The sequence below is a fragment of the Lithobates pipiens genome, unplaced genomic scaffold (genome assembly GCF_037356315.1).
Source record: "Lithobates pipiens isolate NorthernLeopardFrog02 unplaced genomic scaffold, aLitPip1_a1.2 Scaffold_13, whole genome shotgun sequence".
Taxonomy (NCBI): domain Eukaryota; kingdom Metazoa; phylum Chordata; class Amphibia; order Anura; family Ranidae; genus Lithobates; species Lithobates pipiens.
The window spans coordinates 461923582-461948894 of record NW_027507718.1 but is presented as its reverse complement, the minus strand read 5'-3'; the positions used below and the strand labels follow the sequence as shown (position 1 = coordinate 461948894).

The following is a 25313-nucleotide window of genomic DNA, read 5'->3' as shown; positions in this document are numbered from 1 at the left end:
CATTATCTATATCACTGATCTTTAACTTGTGATCTGCCTGACTGTTTTTGCTCATCACCTATCCTTTTTTTTTTTTTTTGTGTATTTTATGTGTAGCCCAAGACAATTCTTCTTCCAATGAGGCCCAGGAAGGTCAAAAAGCTGGACACTCCTGTACTAAGGCTCCATGCACACTGAAGCTCAAAAAAGCTTTTTCTGGACGCCAGATTGCTGGCAGAAAAAGCTGGTTGAAAAACGTGCTTTTAACAGCGTTTTGTACTAGCGTTTATGAGCGTTTATTAGCGATAGCGTTTATTGGCGTTTTCAATAAAAATACACAGAGGACACTCCAAAAATCCCACAGTGCATTCCAAACTCCCACAATGTATTGGAAAAATAGAACGCTGAACGCTAATTAATGCGTGTTTATGAGCGTTTATCGGCGTTTGTCATTTTTTGGCGGTGAAAAACGGCACTTTGAACGCAAATTTCTGGCGTTCAGAAAAAAGCCCATAAACTCCACTGCTCGTTAAAGCTAAATAACGTCCATGTGTGCATTGACACATAGGCTAACATAGAGTGGAGTTTATGGGCTTTTTAAAAAAAAACGCCCAAACTCCATTAAACTGCAGTTTATGAGCTCCAGTGTGCATGGAGCCTAAAGTGTGTTCAAAAGATTTTGAGTTGTGGTTATTTTAAAAGTGGAAGGCGTTAGTTGGAATAAATGAAGTCTACATTCAAAGGGACAGGCAATATGTTTTCATGCTTTGAGGGTAGTTGAGTTAAACTCAAACACAAGATGTGGGTTTTGGTAAATACTAATTGTTCCTATAAACCTATGAACTTAAAACAAATGTTTAAATAAAAAGTCTATTCTGTTGAATTCTTTACATGATCTTTTTATTTGACAGAGGCTCCAGGCAGACAAGAGATCGGCTAGGGATGTGTTGTATGATGCTCTGAGTTTGATTCAGGAGGGAAGGCACATAGAAGTATTCTTTGATTATGTGTTTCGGGAATTCAACATCAACCGCTTCCCTGCTCTCAAGACTATATTCAGTAGGTCACGCTAAAGACATTGCTGGGAATCAAGCTGGGGAAACTATGGGCCCAACATGCAGTCTTATTTCTTTTTATGGCTCCATTGTTTGGCACAACAACTTCACAATATTTTGGGACTGTAGCCAGCTATCTTTGAATGTATTGGTTCATTTACTGACATGCTGCTCTGTATGGTATGTTTGGGAAAATGTACCTTCCTACCTTTTTTCCTCTCACTTGTTGTGATGTTATTCACGACCCACTGGGTCTTTATTTCTGTATTTTTGTAGCACTCCCCATGTAGGAGTTGCAGATGACTTTGTTCCCCACTTCTTCACAGCCAGGCAAATAGCATATTCAGCTTTTGATTGCATGATTACATATTTATTACTAAGGAGGATAATAATACTCTCTGTGCATTCTACAGATATAGAGGACATTACAATGCAGCAAACCAGAAAATGCAGGTTAAAGCCCATATGCTACACTGAACTGTCAGATCAAGATTGGGAATTTATTAGTGACAGGAAGAAACAAGCAGGTTTGTAAAATGTCATTGCAATTGTTAAAGGGACAATAAGAGTTTAGAGTAATGCATTTCATTTAAAGAGGGATTCCACCAAAAAAAAAAATATTAAAAGCCAGCAGCTATAAATACTACAGCTGCTGACTTTTAATAAATGGACACTCACCTGTCCCGGGTTCCAGCGATGCCGGCAGCCAAGGCCGATCGATCCCTCGGCTGCTGCCGCCACCATTCTAGGTGAGGGAATCAAGAAGTGAAGCGAATCGGCTTCACTTCCCGGTTCCCTACTGCGCATGCGCGAGTCGTGCAGCGCAATAGGAATCCTCCGCGCTGTCTCTGAGACCCGTGTGTGTCCCAGCAGACAGCGCGGCAGGACAGGAAATGGCGTAGACTCCCACGGGAGTATATGCCCGGAAGTGGGTGTAAATACCTGTTATTGACAGGTATCTCCACCCCCCTCCCCCCTGAAAGATGCCAATTGTGACACCGGAGGGGGGGAGGGATCCGATCAGCGGAGGTTCCACTTTAGGGTGGAACCCTGCTTTAAATAAGGCCCCCCATAAATGTAAAAAGTTACAACATTCACTGTCATAGTCCTTAATTTAGGCGGTGTCACTGTCACGCATGCCATGCATAAATGGTGAGGCTCCACTTTCTGTATGCTGCTTATAACCTGTGGAATCTCAAACAACACATGCTTGTATTCTCCCTAAACTCTAAGCATCTAAACATGTCCCTTCTCCTGAAAACAAAGCTGACATTGACCTGCTGCTGACTTTTTACACCAGCTGCAAAATTGCATTTTTAATAACATATCTCTTTTTTGCAAGTGCAAGAGGCCACATATGGTGGTTTTAGTTTGAAGCCCAACTCTAGCCATAACCTTCTATTTTGTTTTAGATGGAGCGGGGTTGGGTTAGAACTTCTGTCATGTTTTATTTTTATCAGTCAGGACAGGAAACCTCTCAGACGAGAAAACAAAATAAATTTGCGATACCAGTGACCACAAATGCATTGTTTTCTTATTTTGGTATATTATTTACCTTGTATACATATATTTACATTCTATTTCATCCAAATCTGCTTCATCCTCCACTGGAACAGGTGTAAGATCTTCACTCCAGCAGAAACTGGAAAAAGAGCAACATGAGGAAACCAAACTCCACAGCCCTAAAGATGGCAACTGGCATATCACCAAGAAACAGATCAGAGGTTTGTTCATACCATGGCAATATAACCCTTGTTTCAGAAACACTATGAGGTGGATTTACTAAAAGCAAATATACCATGCATTTTGCAAGTACAGTTGCTCGAGAGCTTAGTGGAAGTTCTAAAGCTCTTCTGGCTTCCATCATCCAATCATGTGCAAGCAAAAATGCTGCTTTTTATTTTCCTTGCATGTGATTCAGTATTCTTCATAAAGTGAAACTTCACCTAATTTACTAAGTTCCGGAGCAACTGCACTTGCAAAGTGTTCAGTCTATTTGCCTTTAGTAAATCAACCCATATAGTACTAATAGCACAGCAGCATCATGTGACAGCTTCACCTGGCAGCCATGATGAAGAAGGTCTGCCCTTGAAATGCATTCTCCGTAAAGCGCACTAGAAACAGAAGCTGCATGCTGCAGCAAGATCAGCTACAGTGATTTATTCTATGCCATAAGAGTCAAGTGTGTCTCTTCCTGTGATTGTGAATAATGTTTGTGAACACCAGTCTTTACCATTGTTCATTAAAGGTTTTCTGAAGGTGTCACACAATGCTGATACGTTTTATGATTGATATGGGTTAATTTACTAAAGGCTAGACTGTGCAATTTGCAACTGTAGATGCATTCATTTTCTCCAGAGCTTAGTAAATGAGGGGAAGCTCTGCTGATTTCCACCATCCAATCATGTACAAGCATGTTTTTTTATTCTCCTTGCACCTGGGGTATTCTTTATAAAGTGAAGCTTTACCACAAATACATTTACTAAGGAAAATAAGTGCAACTGCACTTTAAAAGTGAACATTCTATATGCTTTTAGTAAATCCACCCCATGGTGTTTCACAAACTTGAAAATTTCATGAAATTGTGTGTAGTGCTACTTCTGTAGGAGCTGCAGAAATACCATCCAAGTCATCCACACAAGCTTTGCCCCGATGCAAGACACACGTTTCTCCAATGAGCAGTCTAGGTTGGGGAGATGTTGTTTTGTTTGTTTTTTAAATATGAATTTTATTCAACTCTGAATAGGGCGGGGCCCCACATTACAAATATAAAAGTATACAGAGCCATGACTACATAGGTTAAGCCAGTAATGGAAACATACAGAGAAGTTCACAGTTCATGTGTTGACAGTGTTATATCCAGCGTCTGTCTCTGGAAGGAGAGATACTCGCTAAATCCAAAGCTCGCTCAGGTGTTACAGAAACGGGGCTCACTCCCCCCACTCCTTCCATCCATCATGTGGGGGGAAACCTAGAGTCGTTGGGGTGGGGCCGGGAAAGGAAGGCAGGAAGGATGGGTGGGGGGCAGAGAGAAAAAGAAAAGAGAAAAGTAAGGAAAACATGGTGGTGACCAAGGTTAGCATCTTCTCAGGGAAGATGGGGAAGGGTTGTGTCTTCATCAAGCGTTGACCTTCATCTGAAAATATAAATATGCTCCATATATCGCAGGTCTTTTTAAAGGCCTCTTGTTTATGTTGTGCGGTGAGGATTAAATCCTCCATTTTCCTCACCTCCTCTACCTTCCGCAGCCAGTGTACAACGGCTGGGAGAGAGTGTTGTTTCCAGCAAAGGGGGATGCATGCCTTAGCTGCATTAAGAAGTGATCTCTTAGATTTTTTAATGGGGATCGTAGAGTGATGCAGCCGAAAAAATGCGGCATCATCCGGAACGACATAGTCTGTGAACTTCTGGGTGATGTGACGGACCTCTCCCCAAAATTCCTGCAGTCTGGAACAGGACCAAAAGATATGGATCAAGGTTCCCTCATCTTCGGCACAGCACCAGCACCCGCGCAAGGATGAGGGAAAGCACCTCTGCAACCTGCAAGGCGTCAGGTACCAGCGGGTGAGTAGTTTGAAGTTAGTTTCTTGTATTTTAGTACAGGGAGAGGACTTAAGGGCCAGAGTGATAATACTCTGTGTTTGCGTTACTGAGAACATATAGTTCTGGTCTCTTTCCCATTTTACCAGACAGGGTAAGTGTGGTGGTTCTTTTGGAGTGATTAATAATGCGTACATTTGGGATAGTATGTGAGCCAAGGGGTCCGTTCCCGAGCATAGGACTTCAAAAGAAGTCTGCTGGCACGCAAAATCTTGGGGTCTCGGGAGGGAGTGAAGGAAATGGTGTAATTGTATTGCTTTCCAAAAGGGGAGTTGGTACGTTCCTGTCGGGTCAGTAAGCTCTGAGATGGATGGCCACCCCCTTTCGGTGATAAATTTGGCTGCGTGATCATGGTCAGAGTCTCTAAGAGATGTGTATTCTGCCGGGTGTAGAGCCGGTTCAAATTTTGGGTGGCCAAGAATTGGAAATAGAAGCGAAGTTTTGGATTTGAGGTATGTGCGAGCGGTAGCGTGGTGGCTATGTCTTAAGATAGTACCTATTAGGGGATGTGTCTTCAAGATTGTAGGGGGGTCCCCGTAGTACCACAGTGAGATTTTTAAAGGTATGTGAGATTGGGACTGTGCAATTTGTACCCAAAGTTTGGAAGTCTTATTCTGTCTCCAGTCAAGTACCCGCCCAAGATGGGACGCTAGGTAATAATGGCGTATTTCAGGTAGTGCTAGGCCTCCATAGTGTTTGGGGAGTGTCAGTTGCAAACGGCGTAACCTAGGTTTCTTATGTTCCCAAACGATTCTGGTAAAGAGGGCCTGTACTTGTTTTAAAAAGTAGGGCGGTACATAAATGGGCAAGGCTTGAATGAGGTAGATAAACTTGGGCAGAATACTTATTTTAAGGAGGTTGCACCTGCCAAACCAAGAATGGAAGCCCTTGTGCCATTTCTCCAGTAGTAATCGGGTCTTGGTCAATAGGGGTGGAAAGTTAAGGTCGAACATCCGAGATATGTTAGAGGGGATCTTCGTACCCAGGTATGTCAAGGCAGTGTCGGTCCACTTGAAGCTAAAGTTGGCTAGTAGGTCAGAAAGGGTATGGGGCAGGACTGCTACGCTCATGGCCTCAGATTTAGAAAAGTTTATCTTCAGGTGGGAGAATGCCCCATATAGCCTAAATTCTCGGAAGAGGTTCGATAAGGAGATTCTGGGATTCATCAGAGAAAATAGGTGGTCATCCGCATACGCTGATATTTTACAGTGAGAATTACCTATTTGGAGCCCTGAAATATCTGGGTTAAGCCTGATGGTGCAAAGGAACGGCTCTAGGGAGAGGGTGAAGAGAAGGGGGGATAGCGGACATCCCTGTCTCGTCCCATTCCCAATGGAGAATGAGCTCGAGAGGACTCCGTTCGCCTTCACCTGAGCGGAGGGGACCGAATAGGTGTTGGTAATCCATCTCAACATTATTTTGCCCAAACCTACATGCCGGAGGACAGAAAACATATAGGTCCAATTCACTCTGTCAAATGCCTTCTCGGTATCGGTGTTCACAAATATGCAGGGGATTCTATTGGCATCTGATACTTGAAAGAGATTCATAGCCTTAATAGTGTTGTCCCTTGCTTCTCTAGCGGGTATGAACCCAAACTGGTCAAAATGTAGAAGGGACTAGAGATGTTGCGCCAGTCTAGATGCTATTATTTTCAAAAACTGTTTAAGGTCCAGATAGGTTGGGGAGTTGTTTTTATTTTTGGTGTCCCCTTTAAACAGACTCATAATTGACTCTCTATCACCAGAGGGGTGGCAGTATCCCAAAAGTTCCCAAGATCTCTCAGAACCATCTGTACTCACACAAGGCCCATGGACAGCTGATTGCCTCCTTCCAAGTGACACCTTTCTTCCGTGATACCAGATTAGACCTTTAACAGACAGCCCCCCTCAGTCAGCTTCAGGATCTCAGCATCCAGCCCCTGATTGAGGCCTCGCAGCAGCAGACATGTGGTAGCAATACCCTAGAGATCAGCAAACCCCTCCAGGCTGGTCCAATCCTCTCCAGAAAAAGACCCAGATCCCAGTGTGCGCACAGAATATATACAGTCTCCCTGTATGTCTTCAGAGCCTGCTTTCTTGGGATTGGTCAGGGTTGTATCGATATTTATGCTGCCATCTGCATAACTCTACACCTATGTTCTCAAGCTTTCTGGAGACAGAGAGAGATATTAGATTGGCAGCAACTGTGCAAACTGAGCAAGCAGACATAACTAGTAGAATGCAGCTACACTGATCACATTGAGTGGGTATAGTGAGGCAGCTAAATGTACCTAGAAAAACACAGCTCCATACAGTGAGCCAACATTAAACCTATCTTTCTAATCCTAGCATCCTTCCTAGGGTACTACATCTGTTTTAATGTGCTCTGACTAGGATAAGGAGATGCAACACTAAGAGCCTGTTAAGTGTCCTGTCATGTGCCGACAAGAGACATGCTAACTGGAGGAGAGAGATAACCTTATAAGCTTGTTGCTGCTCAAATCTCAGACTGGGTTGTAAGGTGACCTCATTGTGTTGCTTAGCTACCCTTCCTTCAGCAGCATTCTAGGACACATCAGTGGTGCTTCATCCCCTCCTTGTGAGCATAAATATATAGCTTACCGTGGAATCTTTCCATGATAACCCATCTCCTGCAAAAATTACAAATGCTATCAACCTCTACCGCACCTCAACATGTATTTATTTATTTTCCCTTCTCAACATCATACCCCCTACACCTTCCTCCCCTAACACTATGGCTCACAGGGCCAGTTTTGTCACTAGGACACATATGCCTTGCCCTAGGGTGCCATTGCTGTTTTGTTACTAAGAGTCTTGGCTCCCATTGGTCTGTTCTGATTGGTGCAGAGTGGCAAAGGGGGTCTCCTTTTACAGCCCCTAGGCCCTTCAAGAACCTCCCAGCTCCCTTCATTGCCCTCCTAGCCCACGTCATCTCTAGAGCTCCCCAATCCCCTGAGTATGTGTGTCAGTGGGGCTGAGGAAGCACAAGGTATTTGGCCTAGGGGAAAAATAAGTATAAATCCAGCTCTGATTGTTCTTTAACCCACCACCACCACTCCCACTAAATCAGCATTAGAGTACCCTGCAGAGGTCTTCTTGTGGGTGTCAGAAGCAGCACAAGTCCCTACGGGCGCCAGTATGTGAGATGTAGGGTCATGTGCTTTAAGCTAAGCATAGCCCAGCAGCTTACATGTAAGCAGGCTTTTCCTGTTCTACACACAGGAACATGTGCTGGTATGATGGAGTGGGCAGATCTCATGCCCAGTTCCTAGTGCCTATGCCTTTTGTAGTAGCACTAAGGAATGCTGTTGAGGAGTTTAAAGCATAGAATACTGCAGGTATGGGGGTGGTGTGCAGTTCTGGTTCAGCCAAAAGTTCTATTCCCAGGAGATCTAGGGTATTTCCTACAGTCTAGCAACACCATGTAGCATTGCGCTATTATAAGATACTTGTTTATCCATACAGAAAGGATTGGGGGTGTTTAAGGTTATATTAAAACTGAAGAACCTATATTAATATAAATGCAGACATGTTGTGATGGAGGGGCATGGATTTGCAGACACCAATGAACACATTCAGACTGTAATGGACACAGAGTAGGACAGATGGACTCGGACTGACAGACATGCATACATAGCTGAGTGAATACACAAGTAGAATTAGGCTGTGTCAATACTATGAAACTCAAGGCCTTTACACAGAAAACTTGATCAAATAGGAAACCTCTCCAATGACAAAATCAATTAATTTGTGGTATCACTGACCACCAATGTATTGTTTTCTTCGCATGTATGTATTCTGGTATATTATTTACATTATATATGTGTTTTGTTTTTTCTCTTTCGTTCATTGACGGACACAGCACCTTTAATCTTGACCTTAGGGTTATAACGCCATCTTCAGGAGAGGACTAGGCAGAGCATGTAAAAACATCAAAACTGCACAGTACCGCCCAGGAGGCGGTCCTACTGGCTATGACCCCTCGCTCTGCTTCCAGCAGCTCAGTTTTTTTCTGCCTAGTGTAGGAGAAGGACCTGGCTCCCGATGGGGACCATTGGTCCTGGGAATGTTTTCTTTTTTCTGCTTTTTGATTCCTGTGATCTACAATCAACAGTCGGTCTGGGTGACAGGCTGGATAATATAGATCCTGGTAGTCTCCCCAGCCTGGCCATCGAGCGTGAGCAGACCTTAGCTACGCGCTGGGTCGGCCACAACATGCCCTGTCTGATTCAGGGGCGGCCATGAGCTATATGCTTCAGGGCACACATATGACCAGGCTACTGCTGTCCATGTCACAGTGTGCTGTGGCTGACAGCCACCCCATACTGTTCGGGTGATGGGTCTTTCCGTGGAATGCACCCAGCAGTCCCTGCAGGAGGGGTAAGTATGGTTCCACCTGTCTCGGCAGGATGGAGCAGCTGGGCATTCCCTGGGAGGTTGACTAGGGGGTCTCTCCCTCTCTTCTCTCCCTGTCCTTTTCCCTCTTCCCCATGCTATGGGCCACTGTGTAACTGGGCATAGGGGGTGCGGTGAACATACCTGGCCGGAGATCCTCTGGGGGGGCTCTGGGTCCTGGCAGGGGGCTGCGCTGGGCGGTTGGTGATCTGTCGTCCCTTTCCCTGATTTTTAGGCCATGGGTGGGGTATCTGTATGTATGCCATTTTCCTGGAGCCACAGCCAGTTTTTCTAGCGCTGGGTGGCTGGTTCATTCTGGAACAGCACTAAACTTACACAGAACACCTTGTGGCTGGTGCAGGGGAGAGCGGGCGGTGGCAGCACAGCTCAGTTCCTCAGGTCAGGGTGGTGAGTCCTGTGGGGCGCCCCTCGGTCTGTGGCAGCTAGGAGGGTGGGCATTTTGTGTGACTTGCCCTTAGGTCCCTAGTGGTGACAAACAAGAGTGGTTCAGCATGGCGTCAGAAGCTGGCACTTCTTCCCCAAACATCCCTGTTATTGCAACTGGTTCCCCTGCACCTGCGGTGCCTATGGTCGCTCTGTTGGTGGTCCTGGAGTCCTTTGTTGCCACGGTGGAAGCGGCGTGAGGGCACAAGAGGGGTAAAAAATGCCCTCTCCCCCACCGTCTTCTGGGGAAAGCTCTGATTCAGACTTGGGTCCTGCTGTGGCTGGCATCCCCTGTTCTAACGTTTCAGAGGATGCGGACCAGGACCATTCAGTGAGGATGACTCCATGTCTGGGTCAGCGAAGGAAAAAACGCTAGTAGGAGCACTTATCACAGCGGTGCGGGATACCCTAAAGATGGAGGATACGGCGGGGGCATCTACAGAAATTTCGGTCCGTTTTGGGTCCCACAAGCCGGCCCGCACTGCTAAGGTGTTTCCCTACCTAATTTATTTTGATAAGTTTATTTACAAGGAGTGGGGAAGCCACAGCGGGCCTTTTTTGGTCCCGAGGCGGATGGCGGTGCGTTACCCCTTTGAGGAGAGTTTGCAGAAAAAATGAACATCTTCAGTTGTTGACCCCCCAGTATCCAGGTTAAATAAGGTAACCACAATTCTGGTGGAAGAGACCCCTGCTTTCAAGAACCCTGCCGACAGAAGGCCAGAGGCGATTGCCCGGTCCATGTTTACATTGGTGGGGTCAGCATTGTGGCCAGTGTTAGCCACGGCCCTGGTTTCATAGACGCTTACCAAATGGGCTAAATTGTTGCAAGGTAAGTTGGAGAAGCAACAGGTTTCCCCGGTCTGCATAGAACTGGCAGACCAGTTGGTGGAGGGCCTGAAGTATGTCTGTGATGGGGCCGTAGATACGGCCCCCTTGCTTTCTAGAGCCTCAGTATCAGCTGTGGTGCTACGTTACCTGATGTGGCTAAAATGCTGGTCTGCGGACCAAGCATCTAAGAAAGCATTGGCGGATTTGCCCTTCCAGGGGGAGAGGCTATTTGGAGCCTCGCTGGATGATGTTAATAAGAATGTTATTGGGAGGAAGAGTACTTTGCTCCCACAGTCCAGGAAGGGTAAGGAGCCACGCCGTAGGCAAGGGCCCTCCTTTTCCGCTCAGAAGCGGATTTTTCGTCCACTCGGGTCGGCAGGTAAGCATTCCCAGTCCAACAAGGCACCCGCTGAGGGACAAAAGCATCCCTGGTTTTGCAAGCCAAACAAACCTGCGAACAAATCTGTTACCGCATGAAGATTTGCCCCCACCCGACTTTCGGGTGGGGGTCGCCTTCGGGAGTTTGCAGCCTGGTGGACCTCCCTACTTTCCAACCAGTGGGTCTGCGAACTGGTTGCATCAGGATACAATATAGAGTTTCTTTCTTGTCCACCAAACAGATTTTTTTCCCTCCAACCTTCATCTTCTTCCAGCTAGTCGGGAAACCCTGTTTGGGGCAGTACAGGACCTGCTGCTGTGTGGGGTGATAGTACCTGTGCCGACGCCAGAAAGGTTTCAGGGATTCTACTCCATTCTGTTTGTAATCCCAAAAAAGGAAGGGGTCCATCATGGTAGCGTGGTTGCTGCACTCCATCAGGGGGATTTCCTGGCATCCTTGGACATCAAGGAAGCATACTTGTGTGTCCCCATATGCATCAGGCATCAGAAGCTTCTGCGATTTGCGGTCGGGGACAAGCACTACCAATTTGTAACTCTCCCTTTTGGCCTAGCATCGGCACCAATGGTCTTCACCAAGGTGCTAGCCCCAATTCTAGCATTGCTAAGGCAACGTGGGATCACAATCGTAGGTTATCTGGACGACCTCCTTCTGAGAGCAGCTTCCGCCTCAGAATTAAGGGAGGATGTGGCAATCACCATATAGACTCTTCGGGAGTTTGGTTGGATACTGAACCTCCAGAAGTTGGTGTTGATGCCAACTCAACACCTGGAGTACCTGGGTTTGATTCTGGACTCCTCAGAGGTGAGAGTCTTTCTCCCTTCAGACAAGCTGCAGACTCTTCAAGCTGCTGTGAAGTTGTTGGTGTCCCGCAGGTGGTCGTCGTTGCGTTTTTGCATGTGAGTTCTGGGTCTCATGGTAGCCACTTTCGAAGCAGTACTGTATGCTCAATTCCACTCTCGAGTCTTCCAGAAAGAGATCCTGTCCAAATGGTCCGGGAAGTCGTTCCTTCCTCTTCATTGGATGGTGATAACAACGGAAGCCAGCCTGACCGGCTGGGGGGGGGGGGGGGTGAGTTTGGGGCGTACATTCGGCCCAGGGTCACTGGACGCAAGAAGAATCCTGCCTGCCGATCAATATGCTTGAGCTTCAGCGATCGGGTGGTGCCTCTTCACATGGTCACAGAGGCTGCAGGGGCACCTGGTCAGGATCCAGTCGGACAACACCACGGTGGTGGCTTATGTCAACCATCAAGGAGGGACAAGGAGCTTGGCTGCAGCACTGGAGGTCGCTCACATCCTGCAGTGGACAGAGAGGCACGTGCCGGCTCTGTCAGCCGTATACATTCCGGGCGTAGAAAACTGGCCGGTGGACTACCTTAAGTCATCAGTTGCTGGTCTAGGGGGAATGGTTGCTGCATCTGGAGGTATTTCAGCTCCCTTGCCTAAGGTGGGGCACACCAGATGTGGATCTCTTGGCCTCTCGACTCAATTGGAAGGTACAGAGGTTTGTGGCCGGGTCAAAAGATCCCTGGGCGGACGCGGAAGATGCGTTGGTGGCTCCATGGGGCCAATATCGGCTGATTTATGCCTTCCCCCCACTCAAACTTCTACCACGTTGACGCAGCAGAGTGGAGGCTGAGGGAATTCCAGTGATTCTGATTGCCCAAGATTTGCCTCGACGTACTTGGTACGCCAACATAGTACGAATGGTGTCGGATGTTCCTTGGCGGCTGCCAATGCGAGAGGACCTTCTGTCGCAGGGTCAAATACTTCATCCTGCATTAGAGTCACTGGTTTTAACGGCGTGGTTGTTGAAAGCCAGGTGCTAAGGGACTGAGGTCTGTCGGATTTGGTAATCTCCACTATGCTGAGGGCACGGAAGTCATCTTCTCGGAAGATTTATCATCGTATGTGGAAGGCCTACATCTCCATGTGTGAGGAGATGGGGTGGCATCCGCGTACATACTCAGTTTCCAGGATCCTTGTTTTTGCAGCAAGGAGTGGATCATAAACTTGCATTAAGCACCATTAAGTGGCAGGTATCAGCTTTGGCTGTCTTGGTCTCGTCGGTCACCATTTCTCTGTGGCTCAGACAGATCGTGGTTCAGGCTTATGCCTTGAGGGGGTGGACACCCCCCCTTTCCTGTCACGACACATTCGACCAGGGCAATCAGTACCTCCTGAGCTTTCCGACATCAATGGTCCGTTTCCCAGGTGTGTAAGGCAGCGACCTAGTCGTCCGATCACACTAAAACAAAATTTTAGAAGGTTGATGTGAGCGCATCTTCGGATGCTTACTTCAGCCGCAAGGTTTTGCAGGTGGCTGTCTAAGGTTGCAACTCCTCCATTGAGGAGTTCTGGTTGTTATGGATGGAGTTTATTTTCTTGCTGTTACCACCACTCATTTTTTGGCACTGCTTGGGGATGTCCCTAAGGTCAAGATTAAAGGTGCTATGTCCGTCAATGAACGAAAGAGAAAATAAAATTTTTCTACTAACTGTAAAATCCTTTTCTCTGAAGTTCATTGACGGACACAGCACCCACCCCTTCTATCTATGTTTGTACTGCTTTTTGACAAACTGAGCTGCTGGAAGTAGAGTGAGGGGTTATAGCCAGTAGGACCGCCCCCTGTTTTTACATGTTCTGCCTAGTACTCTCCCAAAGGTGGAGATATAACCCTAAGGTCAAGATTAAAGGTCCTGTGTCCGTCAATGAACTTCAGAGAAAAGGATTTTACGGTGAGTACAAAAATCCTATTTTTTTTTTATATTTTATATCTTCCAAATCTGCTTCATCCTCCATTGGAAAAGGTGTAAGGGCTTCACTTCAGCAGAAATGGGAAAAAGGGCAAAATCAGAAAACCAAATTCCACATCCCTAAAGATGGCAACAGGAATATCACCAAGAAGCAGATCAGAGGTTTGTTCATAACATGATCATGTAACCCTTCTTTCAGAAACACTATAGGGCAAACAAAAAGCACACCAGTATCATGTGACAACTTCAGCCATGCTGAAGAGGGTCCGCACATAAATGACATCTTCCGTAAAACACACTAGAAACAGCGGCTGCATGCTGAAACACGATCGGCTACAGTGATTTCTTCTATGCACTAAGGGTCAAGTGGGTCTCTTCCTGTATTTCTGAAGAATGTTTGTGAGTATTAGTCTTAATCATTGTTCGATAAAGGCTTTATGAAGGTGTCACACAATGCTGGTACCTTATGATTGATATAGCTTTACATAAAGATTCCTAATAATGAAATTTGATGAAATGATGTTTTACCGGGCTCTGACTAGGTGCCCTTTAATGTGCTGACAAAGAACATTGCTAACAGGAGGAGAGAGATAACCTTATAAGTTTGTTGCTGCTCTGTCGCTGTCAAATCTCAGCATGGAGCAATGAGGTGACCTCTTGGTGTTGCTTAGGTGCTTTTATTTCAGCAGCATTTTAGGACATATCGGTAGTGCTTCAACCCCTTCTCTTGAGCAGAAATGTATAGCCCACTGTGGAATATTTCCATGTTATCCCCTCTCTTGCAACAATTATGCTACCGCACCCCAACCTGTAGCATGTTAACCACTGATCATATATTTATTTCACCCCCTTCTCCTTCCTCCTAACACTCTGGTTCACAGGGCTGATTTTGTCATTAGGATACATATGCCTTGTCCTAGGGTCCCATAGCTGTTGTGTTACTAAGAGTCTTGGATTCCACAGGCTGTTCTGTGGCTGAGTGGTGCGGAGAGGCAGAGGGTGTCTCTTTTTAAAGCCCCTAGGCTCGTAAAGAACCTCCCAACTCCCTTCATTACCCCTCTAGCCCACCTCAGCCCTAGAGCTCACCAACCCACTAGCTATTTGGCCTAGGGGAAACATAAGTATAAATCAAGCTCTGATTTTACCAACCAAAAACTACATGTTCATGTGCTCTTGAGCTAAGCATAGCCTGGCAGCTTACATGTAAGCAGACTTTTCCCTTTCCCCATGCAGGAACATGTGCTGGTATGGTGGGGGTGGGCTGATGTCATGCCCAGTTCCTCATGCCTACCCCTTTTGTAGTAGCACATAGGAATGCTGTTGAGATCAAATCATAGAATGCTGCAGGTATCAATAGTGGTTTGCAGTTCTGTGGCAGCCAAAGGTTCAATCCCCAGGGGACCCAGGGCATTTCCTACAGCCTAGCAAAACCATGGAGTATTGAGCTATTATTTTAAGATGCTTGTTTATCCATACTGAAAAGATGGGGGGAAGGGGGGGTTAAGGTTATGTTAAAACTGAAGAAGCTATATAAATATAAATGCAGGATGGGTGGACATGGACTTGCAGACACCAATGAACACATTGAGAATTTGATGGACACAGACTGACAGACATACAGTACATACCCGGTGAATATGCAAGTAAGATTAGGCTGTGTCAATACTATGAAACTCAAGGCCTACGTCAAAACTCTTTACACAGAAAACTTGAACCTCTTCAATAAACAAATACATTCATTTGTCTTACCACTGACCACCAATGTATTGTTTTATTCACATGTATGTATTGTATATTATTTACATTATATATGTTTTTTTTACATGTTATATCATACAAATTTGCTTCATCCTCCATTGGAAAAGGTGTAAGGTCTTCACTCCAGCAGAAATGGGAAAAAGGGCAACATCAGAAAACCAAATTGCACATCCCTAAAGATGGCACCTGGAGCATCACCAGGAAACAGATCAAAGGTTTGTTCATAACATGGCCATGTAACCATCATTTCGAAAATACTATAGGGTAAACAAAAAGCACACCAGCATCATGGGACAGTTTCACCTGGCAGCCATGATGAAGAGGGTCCTCCCTTAAAATGCGTCCTCCGTAAAGCACACTAGAAACAGCAGCTGCCGCAACAGGATCAGCTACAGTGATTTCTTCTATGCACTAAGACCCCTTTCACACTGGGGTGCTTTTCAGGCGTTTTAGCGCTAAAAATAGCGCCTGAAAAGCGACTCTCAAGGGCTTCTCAAGCCACCCCAGTGTGAAAGCCCGGGCACTTTCACAGTGGGTTGGTGCGCTTGCAGGAGGGGAAAAAAAGTCTTGCAAGCAGCATCTTGGGCGGTGCGGGAGCTGTACACCGCTCTCAAAACACCCTGCCTATTAAAGTGAAGGGGCAGCGCTGCCGAAGAGCCAGGAAAGTGCTTTGGCAGCGCCGCAACACAGGCGCTGTTCACCCAGCTGCGCCATACCGTTAACACCTGCGCTGCCCCAGTGTGAAAGGGGTATAGGGGTCAAGTGGGTCTCTTCCTGTATTTGTCAAGAATGTTTGTGAGTACCAACCAGTCTTAACCATTGTTCAATAAAGGCTTTATGAAGGTGTCACACAATGCTGGTATGTTTTATGATTGATATAGCTTTCCATAAAGATTCCTAATCATGAAATTTCATGAAATGGTGTTTTACTGGGCTCTGACTAGGAGACGGAGATGCAGCACTAAGAGCCTGTCCTCTGTCCTGTAACGTGCTGATTCAAGGCCTATGTCAAGACCCTTTACACGGAAAACTTGATCAAATCGTTTGCACCATAAAAGAAATGATGGGCAGGGCCTAACTAGGGACACATTTATAAACTGTATACACAGGACATTCTGATAAGAAATATGCAGTTTCTATAAGTGTAATTTAGAGTGATGGATGTTATGATAATACCAATATAGGTAACCATTGTTATTTCATATCTTACTTTAATACAGATGCTAAGAATGTTAAAGTCAAACTGGAGTTCCCCAAACAGGTTTTCAATGATGAATTTCACGTTACATGTGGTAACAAGAAGGGGACGTTCATGAGAGAACACTGGAAAGGAGGTAAATGTTTTAGAGAAATGTGCACACTGGTGACAATTACTCCTTTATGTAGCACTTACCCCTAAAAGAGCCACTGATGTATGTGTCCCTTGGTTCCGGATTCTAAACGACCTTCACAGCAATGCCACACCACCTGACACAACTAATGAAAAGGAAAACGGCAATAAACAATTCAAGGATGTCAAACAATTGTAAATTAACCACTTCACCCCAGAAGGATTTGCCCCCTTCCTGACCAGAGCACTTTTTGTGATTCGGCACTGTGTCGCTTTAACTGACAATTGCACGGTCGTGCGACGTTGTACCCAAACAAAATTGACGTCTTTTTTTGTCCACAAATGGAGCTTTCTTTAGGTAGTATTTGATCACCTCTGCATTTTTATTTTTTGTGCTATAAACAAAAAAAGAGTGACAATTTTGAAAAAAAAGCAATATTTTTTAATTTTAGCTATAATTATCCACCCAAAAATATCTAAAAAAAATTTTTTATTCAGTTTAGGAAGATATGTATTCTACATATTATTGGTAAAAAAAAAAAATCGCAATAAGCATATATTGATTGGTTTACGTAAAATTTATAGCGTCTGCAAAATAGGGGATAGTTCTATGGCATTTTTATGATAAATTTCTTTTTATTAGTAATGACGGCGATCTGTGATTTTTATTGTGACTGCGACATTATGGCGGACACATCAGACACTTTTGACACTATTTTGGGACCATTGTCATTTATACAGTGATCAGTGCTATAAAAACACACTGATTACTGTGTAAATGGCAATGGCAGTGAAGGGGTTAAACACTAGGGGTGATGAAGGGATTAAGTGTGTCCTAGGGAGGGATTCTAACTTTTGGGGGGGTTACCACTGACATGACAGCGATCACTGCTCCCGATGAAAGGGAGCAGTGATCTCTCTCATGTCACAAGGCAGAACGGAGAAATGCCCCATTCTACTTCTCCATGACACGATCGTGGGCACCCGTGGTGGACATAGGTGGGACCCGCGGTCACGGAGATCGAGGCATGCGTGCCTGAGGACGTATTTGTACGCCCTTTTGCCTACCCCTTGCCATTCTGCCGACGTATATCATTGTGCATTGATCAGGAATCTGTTAATGTGTACAATTGGTAATAAACAAGCGGACCATTGAATGGCTTGGTGAGGGTGCTGTCTAGGGGACAATGCTATGACAATGGTCCAGCAGTCTTTGTCGAACCCTTTCCTACTGGCCAGTATGCCTGTGCCCAAATCTAGTATTGGAGCGCCCATATAAAGTTCTCCAAAGTCAGGTATAGGTGCCTTCACTTTGTCTCGGACAAACAATGCTATTCCTCTTTAACATCATACAGTGTCCTCCCAGGATCAGGCTGTGCTCTGGCGTAATCTGTCACCAGATCAGTGTCCTGGCCCGCTGCCGATACCATGTGGCTAATTACAGCTAGGTTGACTAAAGCACGTAAACCCGAGATAAGTATAGTAACAAGTCCTATTTGCAATCTCAGAACACCCAATAAGAGGACAGTATGCGGCTGGTATAAACTGCGTGGCATGTTCACCAAAGCCAGGAGCCTGGCGGACAAGATGGATGAACTAGAGATACTGTTGTACGAGGAGGATTTTGATTTTGTGGGAATTTCAGAGACTTGGTTCAACAGCTCTCATGATTGGTTGGTAACCATTCAAGGGTATTTCCTTTATAGCAGGGATGGAGAGGGTAAAAAAGGGGGAGAGGGTATGCTTGTATATCAAGAATAATGTATAAGTGAATGTGAGAGATGACATCACTAAGGGAGCTAGGGAGGAGGTGGAATCCTTATGGGTCGAGCTCCAAAGGGATGAAACTAAGGGGGAAATAATTCTCGGAGTATGTTGTAGGCCCCCTAACCTGAGAGACGAGGGGGAGACGGACCTCCTATCACAATTTGGATTAGCAGCAAGGATGGGAAGCGCCATTGTAATGGGGGATTTTAATTATCCGGACATAGCCTGGGTAGAAGGAACCACGCTTTTGACTAAGGCTTGCCCGTTCCTAGATGTCTTGCAGGACAATTTCATTGGTCAGATGGTAGATATACCAACTAGAACCAAAATGTTTCTAGACCTACTGATTACCAACTATACATTTTTCCTGGGGGGAAATGTTTGGTTGCTGGTTTTAATTCCTTGTATTTATGGGTATCTGTGGGGGGGGGCTCTTTTCTTGTTTTTTTGCAAAATAATGGCGCGGCCATACAACACTGTACCCAAATGAAATTTTTATAATTTTTTTCCCACAAATAGAGCTTTCTTTTGGTGGTATTTAATTACAGCTGGGAGTTTTATTTTTTGCTAAACAAACAAAAAAAGATGCAAAAAAAAAATAAAAAATCATGTTTCATAGTTTGTTATAACATTTTGCAAACAGGTAATTTTTCTCCTTCATTGAAATGCGCTGATGAGGCGGCACTGGTGGGCACTGATAGGCTGCACTGGTGGGCACTAATAGGCACAGATAAGGTGGCACCGATAGGCACAGATAAGGCAGTACTGATGGGCACAGATAAGGCAGCACTGATGGGCAAAGATGAGCACAGATAAGATGGCACTGATGTGTGGCACGGATGGGTGGCACTAAGGGACACTGATAGGTACCACTGATAGATGGGACTGATGGGCACTGATAGGTGGCACAGATAGGTGGCTCTGATAGGTGGCACTGATGGGCACTGGTAGATGACACTGACGGGCACGGATATGTGGCACTGGGGTGCAGCACTGTTGTTGAGGCAGATTGTGGGCTCTGATAGGTGGCACTGTGGGCACTGATAGGTGGCACTGATGGGTGGCACTGTGGGAACTGATGGATGGCACTATGGGCACTGATGGGGGGCACTTTTTTAATACTTAGGTGGCACTGGCAGGGGGCAGGTGGGCATTGATGAGCTGGCCGTAATCGGGACTGAAGTCCCTCTCACGGCCGCCGGTGATCGGCTTTTCTTTTTCTCCTCGCGTTGATAGCGCGAGGAGCAAAAATAGCCGATTACCGGCTCTGTTGTGTCACATGATCAGCTGTCATTGGCTGACAGCTGATCACGTGCTAAGGGGTCGGGATCGACCCCTTGCTCCGATCCGTGATCAGGCGAGTCTCATAGACTCCCTGATCACAGAGCGCGCCGCGCGCCGCTCGTGCACGGGACGACGTCAATAGACATAGTCCCGGCAAAGCAGGTCCGCTCTGTAGCCGTCATTCGGCTATAGCGTGGATCTCTAGTGCTTAAACAAATTGTGCACACAATTTGAGCTTGCATGTTATGTGTACAATACAGCCATTACATGAGGAACCACATATGCTTTGCAGATACAGTGTTGATTTCAAGCTATTTTGTAGTAAGAAAAAAAAAATCCTATTACAGTACAAACATTGAACTCTTCATAGTGGAGGAGATATAATGTAATCATACTTCGTAAGGTATATTTCTAAGGAATCATACTATTGTCGTGTGCAGGTTTCTGATTCTTGTAGCCAGCGGCCCCAGATTTTATTGCACTTAGCTGGGCATCTCCTATTAATGTATAAAGATTTCTTGTAGGTTAGGGTAGTGTTTACGTCCAACTTCCAATAAACAAAGTTTGGAGGTAGAGGTCTCATCCATTGTCTAGATAAATACACAACAAATTAAGATTGCCCAACAATAATGAAAAATGTAAGCAAACCAACAGTGTTAGTGCATATAAAGTGCATATAGTCCATATAATGTGGCAAAGAATAATGTGACTGTGAATCTGGGTGAAATGGTTGTCTGTAGATAATCCGCCAACGTAAGGAAAGAGGCTTAAAGACAGGTTTAACCCAGCTAGGCGTATACCTGATGAGTCAACCAAGCTTTTGGTGTAACACACCCAAGGAAAGGTACAGCAACCTCAACTTCCAATATAGACCAATCTGGTAGGGATCCATTAAAGTAGTGACATCAATAGGTATCCACCATAGGTATAATGACCAAAATTCATAAGCGGTTCCTCTCAATATGACATATGGCAAGCTTGGTTGACCCATCAGACATATGCCTAGCTGGGTTCAACCTGTCAGCTAAGCTTCTTTCCTTACGATGGTGTATTATCTACAGACAACCATTTCACCCAGATTCACAGTCACGTTATTCTTTGCCACGTTATATGGACTATATGCACTTTACATGCACTAATACTGTTGGTTTGCTTACATTTTTCATTGTCAGTGTAAATATATCTCCTGTCCACCTTAGTCCTCTGCATTCTGTTTCTGAAGGAATTCGGAGAGGAGTTTGTTATGCCATAATGGAGTGTAGTCATTATATAGTGGTATCGCCTAGTTTTTCAGAAGCGAGATCCCATATGCGCCTATAATGATATAGTAAGGTCTTTCTGTCTCCCCCTGACTTTATGACAATGATGTTTTGCAATTATTTGATAAATTGGCAGAGAAATATAATTTGTCTAATAAATAATTATTTTCAATACCTACAGTTACAGCATGCCTTACAGACCCAAGCAAAGACCTTTTTTTTTAAATATAATCCTTCATCAATTTTGGCTTTGGCAGTTTCTACTAGAAGTGCTAAATAGGGACTAAGGGACTAACTCACAAGAAGGTAGTTTTCGACGGTGACCAAGAGACCTAGAGACACTTGGTGATAAGGAATGGGGGGCAAGCCTTGAAAAATGTATTTAACCAGTTTAGCCCCGGAAGAATTGGCCCCTTAAAGACCAAAGCACTTTTTACAATTTGGCACCGCGTTTCTTTTACTGGTAATTGTGCAGTCATGCAATGCTGTACCACAAATAGAGCTTTCTTTTGATGGTATTTGATTGCCTCTGCGATTTTTGTTTGATGCGATATAAATGGAAAATGGCAAGATAGCACAAACCCCCCTCCCCATGACCCCATTTTGAAAAGTAGACACCACAAGCTATTTGCTGAGAGGCATGTTGAGTATTTTGCAGATCTCACTTTTTGTCAACGTTTTAAAAATTGAAAAAAGAAAAAAAAAATTCCTTTTCTTTCTTCAATATTTAAAAACAAATGAGAGCTGCAAAATACTCGCCATGTCTCTTAGCAAATACTTTCCAAAATGGGGTAATTTTGTGTTTATTTTTGCTATCTTGACATTTCGGGGCCTCCGAAACTGTGATTGGTAATGAGGAAGTGAAATCACCATTTTACGCCCTTAGAAAACCTGAAGGCGGTGATTGGTTTTCGGGGTCCCGTACAAGGCTAGGCTCCCAAAAAGTCTCACACATGGTATCTCTGTACTCAGGAGAAGCAGCATAATGTATTTTGGGGTTTAATTACACATTTGCCCATGGCATGTTTGAGCAATATATAATTTAGTGACAACTTTGTGCAAAAAAAAACTGTAATTTTCCTGAAACTTGTGTCAAAATTGAAAATATTCCACGTACTCAACATGCCTCTCAGCAAATAGCTTGGGGTGTCTACTTTCCAAATGGGGTCATTTGGTGGGATTTTTAACTGTCGTGGCATTTTATGCACAACATTAGAAGCTTATGTCACACATCACCCACTCTTCTAACCACGTGAAGACAAAGCGCTTTCTATCTTTTTGTTTACATGAAAAAATTTTATTTATTTTTTGCTAGAAAATAACTTTGAACCCCCAAACATTATATATTTTTTTAAAGCAGTAGTAAACCCGCAGATTTTTTCGTTTTTTAAACCTGTAAAGCAAAAGGCATAATGAGCTACTATGCGGTCTGCCGGACATTGGAACGAGGCATCGGCAGGTGATCTCGGTCCACGCCGAGGGAGCTGACATTTTCCCTCAGTGTGTCACGGGTATCAGTGTGTCACGGGTATCGTGGCTCCAGCGCTGTGAGTGTCCAGAGCCCCAATGCCCTTACTCCAGCGCATGCGCATGGGAGACTTCTTTCCGGCAAGGTCTGGCGTCTGCCGGACATTTCAGCCAGGAAATTCAGAGCGCATACGCCGCTGAAGTCAGCGCCTGCATGCAAGGGGAATATCTGCTAAACCGTACAGGTTTGGGAGATATTATTTTTACCTACAGGTAAGCCTTATTATGGTCTTACCTGTAGGTCAAAGTAAAAAAAAATGGGTATACAACCACTTTAAAGCAAACATATATACAGTTCCTATTAGCGCTACAAACTATTAGTCATGTCCATTGGCATGTGCGACCCGAAAAATATACAGTGAACTAAATTCCAGTGCGGCTAGAGCAGGCAGTAGATAGTACTATTAAGATTTTTAATTTATCCTCACACACTCTTACAACAGTAGAATTTCTTCTACTGAAAAGGGGACTTAGTTTCTCTCATTGTACAGGACCCAATAAGTTTTGCCTCTTCAAAGTCCTAAATAAGTTAATTTGTTTTCTTACCCTTAAAAGACACTATGCTAAAAGTCAGGTTACAAAGATCCCCAACGTAAATCCGATACCAGGAGCCACTTCTAATGATGAGGCCACCCCTCAATCCCAAAATGATATTCTGCAGGTTCTGGAAGATCTTTGGTTGGAGGGGAATATAGAAAGCCAAACTCAATGTCCATTTTTAGATCCTAATATTATACATACTAATTTTAAACCACCCTCTATTTTTTAACCCTACACAGTGTAAAGGCCCTCATATTGAGACATTCTATCAGGCAGTGTACAAAGATTTTGTACACTTGTGTGATAACCCGGCCAAACAGAGCTCTTGTAATCTTGATGTAGCTGAACGTCAAGCTCTCAAAGACCTTACAGCTAATAAAGACATCACGGTAAGACAGGCTGCCAAAGGAGGCAGCCTGGCTGTTCAGAATAAATCGGACTACATCCGGGTGGCATATCGGTTATTAACCAATACTGATACGTACTTGAAGCTTGTGGGCCTCTCTAAATGTTGCCTCACTATACACATCCATACCCCATGAGGTGGGCATCTCGGCTGTGCAATATTTCCTTACTAAAAATGGTACAATGGATTCTATGCAATCTGAATTTTTACTTAAAAGCACAGATTTTTGCTTACAACATAATTATTTTACCTTCTTGGATTCATTTTACCTTCAAGAGAAGGGTACCGTGATGGGGGCTAATTTTGCCCCCGCATACGCTAACCTTACTATGGGATACTGGGAGGAGATGCTCGTCTGGGCCAACAATCCTTTCCTTGAGCACATCGTCTACTATGGGCACTATATCGACGATGTCTTGCTTATTTGGAGTGATGGCCCAGACGTGTTCTCTTCTTTTATTGAATACTGCAATAACAATTTGTTAGGATTATCATTTACGCATGTGTTGGACCCTGTAGAATTAGTTTTTCTGGACTTAGTTCTTTCTCATGGCCAAGAAAACATCACTACCAGCAATCATGCTAAACCCACAGGTGGTAATTTGTACCTACATTACGAAAGCTGCCACCATCCGACTTGGAAGAATAATATCCCAAAAGGTCAGTTTCATAGATTACGAAGAAACTGTACGAAGCTGGAAGACTATATGGCCCAGGGCATCCACATGCAGAAGAAGTTCGAAGAGAAGGGATATCCCCGAGATTTGATCTCGGATGCCTTTCTCTCTAATGTGAACAAACAATCTAAGACAAAATACAATATAATTAAAGATAAGGAAAATACAGCCAGATTTGTATCTACTTTTAACACTAAATACAGGGCCATTTATAAAATTATTTATAATCATAGACTAGACCTATATTTGGTCCCTTTGTTCCCCTCTAAACCACAAATAACTTTTAGAAAACCCCGTACTATAAGAAATATTATAGCTCAAAGTAAACTGAAAAATGCCAATAAAAGACCTCCCCTTGATATCAGAGCTTTTTTTGATAATAGGATTGGCATTTTTCAGTGCCGTAAAAGAGGGTGCTTGACCTATCAATCAGTTACCCACGGACGTCCAGAAATCATTACGAGGAAAGGTATCTCTTTTCAGATAAAACAATTTATTACCTATTCGACCGAATTTGTAGTTTATGTTCTGCGGTGCCCATGTAAACTTTTGTATGTGGGTCACACGATACGTACCCTTCGCAGTAGGGTGGGTGAGCACCGCAGACTTATTAAAAAGGGCTGTGTTAAACATAGTGTCCCGCGCCACTTCCTCCAAGCACACACTAAAGATTTTAGATGCTTGGAGGTCCTGGCAATTGAGGCTATCCCCAAGGGGACACTTACTGACAAGGAGGGGTTTTCTCTCCTTGGTAGGAGAGAAACGTTTTGGATCTCCCTTTTGGGTTCACTCTCACCTGAGGGCTTGAAGGAAGAATTAGACATGCCTAACATCATCTGATTGTACAGATGACATTTGTCAAGCACACGTTTATTTTTCACTTAATGTTTATTCTTAATTTATTGTTAGCATAATGGGTATACAGTTGCTCACTGACCTTTTTGGGGCACCCTCACATGTGCATATAATGTATTTACGCCATGTGCCAAGTGCACGCTGCTACTAATTTATTACATTTTTTATATCATCTATACCATAAGTATAGTACATACTATGAGTAGTCGTCACAGGATGTTGTCACATGATGACGCTTTTTGGGTCTGTTATTTTTGATCTTTACCCCAGGTCCATCCATCTATTGGTTGTCATTTATATTTAAAACAAGATCATTTTAGTATAATCGATTTTTAATTCATGATTTTGCACCATTCATCTAATGTGTGTTTTTATAGATTTTTTTATAGATTTTTGTAACCTTTTCGGTAGCCATTACTATTATTGATTGTTTTTGGTTTTAGGTGTATGTG

The 25313-nt window shown here is 44.4% G+C and overlaps 1 protein-coding gene across 5 annotated transcripts in view; it reads left to right on the top strand.

Moving 5' to 3' along the window:
• LOC143975439 (uncharacterized) overlaps positions 1-25313 on the top strand; it is a 65087-nt gene that overhangs the window by 16144 nt on the left and 23630 nt on the right. For 2 of the 5 annotated variants that reach the window (XM_077477833.1, XM_077477834.1), the window contains exons 7-12: positions 891-1038; positions 1448-1561; positions 2651-2758; positions 13513-13620; positions 15324-15431; positions 16437-16550. In XM_077477833.1, coding sequence (XP_077333959.1) covers positions 891-1038; positions 1448-1561; positions 2651-2758; positions 13513-13620; positions 15324-15431; positions 16437-16550 — 700 coding nt within the window. The remainder of the gene's footprint in view (positions 1-890; positions 1039-1447; positions 1562-2650; positions 2759-13512; positions 13621-15323; positions 15432-16436; positions 16551-25313) is intronic. The other 3 variants (XM_077477836.1, XM_077477835.1, XM_077477837.1) reach the window with 3 other exon arrangements.